Genomic DNA, 7,749 nt, shown 5'->3' on the forward strand with positions numbered 1-7,749 from the left:
CAATAGAGCACTAGTGCGATTTCCGGTCCACTGAACTCTGCCTTAACAACTCCATTCGTCTAAACTACCATTGGCCGGGAAGGTTAGTTTTCATCAAATTTTTGTCACACTGCTTAATACTAATGAATTTTAACACATAATTTATTATTTCAGAATTATATTATTTCATTATTAATATTACTTTAGAAACTTCATAAAATTTTAACTTTTAACCTAAAAGTTTATTATTAATTTCAAAAAAACCAAAAATTGTTAAATCGATTTTAGGTTATCTGTACATATGTAGATGAAAGATGAACGCTTAAGGCAATAAGTGTATGTATATACAATACATGAGTAAGTGAATGATAATGAGAATATCGAAAATTAAAGAAATTTATACATCCTGTTTCAGTCTTTCAGACCTTTTTTCCATGGGTCGTCAGGTACTCTAGACGCAACTGTCGTGTCATCACATGAGCAATACGTATGCGCAGCCACTCTGGGCTCAGTTTCATGAAAAAATACTGAAGCATAATAATTTTCGCAAATTAGAAAGTGACACATTGAAAACAAATGTTATATTGGCATAAGTATATATGTTTAGATTGTTTTTGTTGGTAAAAATTTTGGCTCAATAATGTTCAAAATTTTTTGTAATTTAAATGTGTGATGTTTAATATAAATATGTAATTAAAAAATTGCCTAAAAAATCACTCACCTGCAAGCCATGTGTCCAATAGCCCGTCGTCTCCGTCGATTTGCCCAAAGTAAAAACGGCTGAACGTGTGAAGCTCTTCACATCTGGTATTAAAAAGCCACCCTTCATTACGGTATCGGAATATTGATTCATTTTTGTGACCAAAAAAAGCGGTGTGACACACTGTACAGTTATATTATGTTCCGCCAATTCACGCTCGATCGCCTGCGAGAAACATCGTACATAGCGTTTGGTAGCGGCATACACTGCCATATAGGGTATAGGTTGTAATTCACTGCCAGAGGATATATTGACAATGGCACCACGTTTCTGTTTCTTCAGTTCTGGTATGAGCATACGTGACATTATGGTTACAGCGGCGACATTTATATTGATCATATCCCAAATGGTGTCTTCGGGTATGTGGGAGAGTTCGTCCGGGTAGTCGTACATTTTGCCAACATTGTTAACTGTAAGATAAATGTGGAGGTACATGTTCCACGGATAAACATTTTTTGAATACTAATTATATTTCTATCAGTAACGGTGTGTTTTGTGGTGTGGATTTTGATATAGTGAAAATATTTCCAGCACTTACCTAATATGCTTACTGGTATGCCACTTAGCTCTCGTTCAATATGTGTATACACCTCACGCCCCTTGGCGAAGTCTGCTACGATCCATTTCGTCTTCACTTTGTACTCATTTTCTGTAAAAAATATTGAAACATATATACATATATATATTTAGTTCATGTTTACGTTCCTCGATTTGCTTATGAATTACTTGCATTTTGTCTTCGAGTACACATCATTAGCACAATTCATTCCAAAATTATTTTAAAATATTTAAACATTCTGCTATATTTATTTAGACAATGATTTTACCATTCATTTCATAACTTACCGATCTCCTCTGCCACCGCTATGAGCTTCTCCTTGGTGCGCGAGATGAGCACAACATTTATGCCTTGTTTGGCCAATTCTTTAGCATATTCCCGTCCAATGCCATCCGTTGAACCAGTGATTACTACAAAGTTGAGAAAAAATAGTGTGTTGCAAGTAAATTGACCACAAAGAAAAATGGTAGTTAAAGCATACGATTGTCATTAACAGCTAAATGCTAATTGTTCGCCTTTTTTGTGGGTTGGGTAATGGTGCCAGCATTACACTACGAGCGATATTTATTCAAGTCATGTTCATAATTGCTGCTTATTTTGAGTTAGTAGTGTGGAAATATGCATTTTTATTTTCATAACTCTTTACTTTGATTTTTAAATTTGTGGTATTAAACTTAGCGCTTAGAATTTGAACAATTTGGATGACAAAATTTTGAGTAAGACTCGACCACTTTAGAACTTGGAAATTAGGAAATTTTAATTTGATGCTGGGTGGTTACTTTGATCTATATTTGCTGTGATTAGCGTTTGATTCCGTGACACAGCTGGTCACGGATATATCGGCCGCCCACCAGTACCGAATTATGCGGCATACCTATTGAAAATTGGAAGAGCCTTCTTTTAAACCTCTTGTAATATTGATAATCGAAGCCAGTGTACTTTTTCTAGACTGGTCCATTTGAATGGAGATATGAAATGATCCAGTCTGACGACGATTTTTATTGTTGTAAAATATACAAAAAACTAGTAAGATACATTTTTTAGTTTCCAATGAAAAAAACGTTAACAAATTCATAAAAAAATATTTACTATAAACTATTTTGTCGATAATATAAGTATTTTAATTAAAAAAATATAGGAAAATGTTAGAATCTAATATTAGTGCTCTCAACATCTCTTATAAGTCTATTCCACAAAACGGGGTTTTCAATAGGGAGCCTACAAATATATATTGATATTTATTTTCAGAAAGGTTTGTCATTTCATCATGGGATGATGAACGATTCAACAACGAATCACTACAAAATGTTCATGTGCCAGTGAGACAAAGAAATGACTGTAGTATTGCTGCCGCTAGCGCACCAATTGAGGAAGACCCAAATCTGTCTCTCACACGTCGTTCTCAAATGTTGGCCATCTGTGTGTCGTCGTTGTGGCGAATTTTGCGAAAAGACCTTGGCCTCTATCCGTCAAGGATCAAATTGAAGCCGTTTTCCCATCAGAATCGTCGCATGTTCATTAATCGATTTATCTCATGACATGGACCAGTCAAATGATTGCCGCGGTCGTGTGATTTGACGCCGTTAGACCATTTTCTGTGGAGATACGTCAATACTTATTTTAAAGCAAAGGCATGCCAGTTATTAGTAGTTCTCTATTTTTCGAAAAATAATAATGTTATTCCACTAGTACTCTTAAAGAAATATGTCGTCTGAGCATTCATGGGAGATTATTTGCTAATCCATTCTTACTTTTGTTCGCTAATGTCATATATGGTAATGACCTACGTTCTGATATAACTTATTCAAAGTAATTACCACCAGTTAACCTTAAACAAACTACTCAACTTGAAAATCGCCAAAATCCAACTGCACTTTAGTATAGTACTCGTATAACTGAGTATATTACATTAATACATAAATATTTCGCAAGGTCAAGCGAATCAAAAATTTTTAGATACTTAAGTTTGCATAATAAAAAGTTAAAAAAAACCTGAACCACAGTTGGGCTTGTTACTACGAAATACAGAAATGGCAATAAACCTTAAACATGTGATACTCGCGCGACTCAAGTTAATTAATAAAACAATAACAAAAGCATGACGCTTTGATGTGAAAACAATAATAAGACTCGAGCAAAAAAGAAAACGTCTAGATATTTTAACAACCGCCCAAACTGACAGACCAGCTGACAATCACAACGCACCGGCTAGACAATCTAAGTAAAGCCGGTTCCGTGTGCCGCTATTTATGAGTAATATGACGCTGCTAGTAGGTGAATGACTTCGAATAAAGCAACAAGTGAAGTAAAGTATGCAATCAGATATTACAAAAACAAAACGAAAAATAGAAATAAATAGAATAGCGCTTTTAAAGTTAAGCGCCAATGTAGACACGATAAATCACGCAATAAGACTATAATTATATCTAACTATACTTAACAGTGTGTTTATATGTAATGTATATGTAGTTAAGTGTAATACAAGACTAGTAAGAATTGTAGAACAATTTTTTTCTTTCGATATAAAAACATATTCTTGATAAAAAAGGGTTTCCTATAAACAAAAATTATAAATTTGTAACAAAAATTTTAGCTTTCTTATATTTTATCTAAAATATTAAATCTTTGGTTTTACATTTTTAGTTTTTTTGAAAATTGTGGTATTTAATACATTTTCCCTAGAAGGTTATTATAGCGAAGAAACCGAAAAGCGAAAGTGTTATTGTACGTTTGCGTGTGTTAATGTTGTTGCCATTTAATTTGTTGTACAACGGTGCATTTAAGTAACACGTTTGCAGTAAAATATTGTTTAGCAATTCATTCATAAATTCTGCCGAAAACCCAGAAGAATTTACAATTGTAAGCCGTTTACGATAAAACTTCATGGCTTCATGGTTTTTTCTTTTGCTTTTTGTAATCTTCCCATATGGCTTAAATACTTAATAGGGTCACCAATTCAGCCATTCATGGTGAACGCTTTACCTTGTTGTAACTTGTGGTTTATTATATCTCTTCTTCGGCTGAATTTTTGTATTTCGGTTTTGTTCACTGGTGTTGCACGTGCACATAAGTATGTACGTATGTTACCAAAGATTATAGCGAGCACCCAGAAAACCGTTTTAAGGGCTTTGTGAGACTCGTTACGTACACTTACAACTCGTTTTCAAGGGCGTTCAGCTATTTACAAGCAATTTTTTGCTGCTTTTGGCTCTAAAGGGCAATCGGTCGCAGGTAGGAAATTATAATTTTTTGCAAAATATTCAAAAGTGATTATAGAGATTGATTTATCGACGAATATCAACGACTTCAATTAGAAATATTCAAAAGTGATCGAAATAGATTAATTTATCGATAAATATCGAAAACATCAGATAAAACTAGGCAAGAGTTATCGATAGAAATGTATCTGTGGTTAAATATGGAAATTTTCGGACACAATATAATCAAAAGTTATCGATAAAGATAAATTTATCAACAAATATCGAAAACTTTAAATAAAAATATTAAAAAGTTATCGATAGAGATGATCTTATCGATAAATAAGAAAAACTTTGGAAAAAAATATTCAAGAGCTTTCGATGGAGCTTTGAATACAACGTTGAATACCAAAATTCGTAGATAGAAATATTCAAAAGTTATCGATAAAGATTAGTTTATCGATAATTTTTAAGTAAAAATGAGAGAGGAATTTACCGATATATTTATTGCAAAATTTTCAAACAAACCTATTTTGGATATAGATATAATTATCGATAATTCTATAGAGATAAAATGATTGATAAATATCTATAACTTGAGGTATATATATATAATCAAAAAATGATTGAAACCCCATTTTTATCTATGCACACAAATATTTAATATTTTCCATTAGTCAACAAAAAGAATTTAATTATGCAGAGGAAGTCAGACATGACAGGATTGTAATTTTAGGTATAACCTAAAACAGGTGTTTGAAATTCGCCACAAAATTTTTTCCAGAAAGAAATGTTCAAAACCTTATAAAATAAATACATATATATATATGATCTGCGTGACAAGCTGAATCCCTGTGTCTTTATGCCAGTATATACGCGAACTATTCCTTAGAGGTATCGATTTGAAATTTTGCACACATAATTTTCTTCTGAAAAAGCGTTTGTCGGAAACGCTGATATTGGGACCACTACAGCATATAGGTGCTACACAAATTGAACGATTGGAATCAATTGCTTGTATGGCAAACTTTTTCACTCAAGAAGATATCTTCAAGAAATTTGGCTTGGCTTATTGTCTAAAGCAATGTTGCAATCTCCGAAGAAATTGTTTACATCGGATCACTATAGTGTATAACTGTCATACAAACTGAACGTTCGAAGTCTATGTAAATTTTTGAAATTCTAGGCACCAAAGGTCTCAGCAAATTACATACATATATTGAACTATTTTTACATAATCAGTAGCAAAGAGTGTTGTTTAAATTGCACTTTGCACTAACGAATTCATGTAAGTCTAACGAACATTCATAAACTAAATACAAAATATATATACTATATAATAAATATTGACCAAAACTATTTGAGCCTAATCACTAACCTGCCCACTTTCCAAACTTTTCCACCAATGTTTGCGGCAGTTGAGGCTGGAAATATGGCTCCAGAATCGCCTTGATGATTAACACCACCGATTTGAAGTTATCGAAGAAGAATACGGCAATGGCCAGGAGGCCGACCAAATAGACACCGAACGACAGTAGTTGCCAAACGAACGCCATTCTCAGCAATGTGTAAATGCTCACTTCATCGAGGGGAATCATGTTGAGTATTTTTTTTTAGAAATTTTAGTTTTATATTTATGTTTTTATTTTAGAAAAATGCGCTCAATGATTTTGATAATAAACGAATGTGGGGCAAAGAATAGTTAGTGATAAGCGAAAGCTAGATAAGAAAATTCACTGAACACTCATAAATGTCTGTAAAAACGCAACAATGTTTACAAAAGACAACAACTACTTCACGCTAAAAATAAATTCCAACACTTTACCCTCTCTCGGAATCACTCAATCAATTGAAAGACTTTCTCACTTGCATTGCGCTGTGGACTCACGCCACCGTTATTATTTATTATTGTTGTTGTTGCGCTCAAATTCAATCGGAATTTGTTTGTTTATTTTTATTTGGTTTTGTAGCCAAAAAGTCAAAATCATTTGCAATTACAATTTCGTTAAAATTGAAAAAAATTTTCTGCTATTTTTTTATTTTTCTCTAATGTGTATTTATTTACATTCTCAATTCCGAAATTCAATTTCCGAATAAAAGTGCAAAGTACACTCTCACTAAAGTTAATTGAAACTTTTATTGAAGCACTAAGCGTGGACGCGCTTGATTTTTAGGCAGCTTGAGCTGTGTGAACTGCACGTTTGGCCGTCGAGTAGGCGACTGATCAGCAAGCGTCAAGCTGCAGTCGAAAAAATCTTCAACAATGTTGCGCTAAAGTGACTAGCAACAATCGCAGCTTTGTGGACTGGTAGTGGAGGCTCTGCAGCCAAAGCCGCGCTCACCAATTAACCAAGCCGAACCATTGATGGCGGCAGACACCTGCTTGTGGCTGGGTTTGCTTTGTTTTGCTTCAAGCTCAGCTGGGAATGCAGCAGATGCTGCGCAGCCGCATGCAACATCTTGTGGTTGTTTCTGCTATCGCCTTGCTTACATACATACACTGAATATAGGTCTGCATATGTGGGCTGTTGTTAAGGCAATAGTTTGTTTCGTTTTTTATATTTCCATTTTTGCTTGTAAATTGAGCTTGAATGAGCTCAGTGCTGTAGTGTTGTTGTTTAACGATTGTGTTTAGGTACATTTTTTTGTTTGGTTTCTATTTTATCACAAGGCTTTCTACATAACTTCATACGAAAATAACGGGTGTGATGGGTTATATCAATAACTATTTGAATTGGTGGATGGGAAAGAACTTGGGAAATATTTTACTTTTGATATTTGACAAAATCCGAAGCAGTACCCATAAATGGTGAGTAAGATTGTCAGACTTTTCGTATAGTTTCAGTTTTATCTTTAAATATTATAACAGAATATGTAGATACTCAATAGCTAAGGTTCGATTCCGTGATAGATGTTTGTACCGATTATGAAGACAATACTTGAGGTCTGGTCTTTGAATGAGTGAACAAGTATTATTTTATACAAGGTTTGTTCGGAATGTAATAGGACTGAGTCGATTTAAAAAAATGTATTGAATAAATCATTAAAATTCTTTAAAAACTTTCAAAATAGGCACCATCCACGTAGATGCAGTGAAGCCATCGCGATTTTTCAGCATTGAGGCGTCACGGAAGGCATTATCTGGAATAGCCTTGAGAGCCGAGATGCATGCTGTTTGGATCCCCTTTCATCGGCCTTTTCAGACAAGGAAGAAAAAGTCCGGGGGTCCACATCTCGGCTGTAGAGCAGCTGCG

General features: G+C 34.0%; 1 protein-coding gene across 1 annotated transcript; it reads right to left on the reverse strand.

Moving 5' to 3' along the window:
- Nucleotides 1–272: 272 nt before the first annotated feature.
- On the reverse strand, nucleotides 273–6,723 carry LOC108974852 (inactive hydroxysteroid dehydrogenase-like protein 1). The gene is made up of 5 exons (XM_018942943.1): nucleotides 5,874–6,723; nucleotides 1,586–1,708; nucleotides 1,278–1,388; nucleotides 701–1,149; nucleotides 273–506 (listed from the first exon to the last, which is right to left on the reverse strand). The coding sequence occupies exons 1-5, from the start codon at nucleotides 6,091–6,093 to the stop codon at nucleotides 399–401; spliced, it is 1,011 nt and encodes a 336-aa protein (XP_018798488.1). The 5' UTR covers nucleotides 6,094–6,723; the 3' UTR covers nucleotides 273–398.
- Between the last annotated feature and the right edge of the window lie 1,026 nt (nucleotides 6,724–7,749).

The sequence above is a fragment of the Bactrocera latifrons genome, unplaced genomic scaffold (genome assembly GCF_001853355.1).
Source record: "Bactrocera latifrons isolate USDA-ARS-PBARC rearing strain unplaced genomic scaffold, ASM185335v1 scaffold_59, whole genome shotgun sequence".
NCBI classification, from domain to species: domain Eukaryota; kingdom Metazoa; phylum Arthropoda; class Insecta; order Diptera; family Tephritidae; genus Bactrocera; species Bactrocera latifrons.

Coding starts and splice junctions, on each gene's coding strand:
- LOC108974852 (XM_018942943.1), bottom strand. CDS start 6,093: ATGATTCCCCTCGATGAAGTGAGCATTTACACATTGCTGAGAATGGCG. Junction 1,389..1,585: donor AGCGGTGGCAGAGGAGATCG/GTAAGTTATGAA, acceptor TATTTTTTACAG/AAAATGAGTACAAAGTGAAG. Junction 507..700: donor ATTGGACACATGGCTTGCAG/GTGAGTGATTTT, acceptor ATTATGCTTCAG/TATTTTTTCATGAAACTGAG.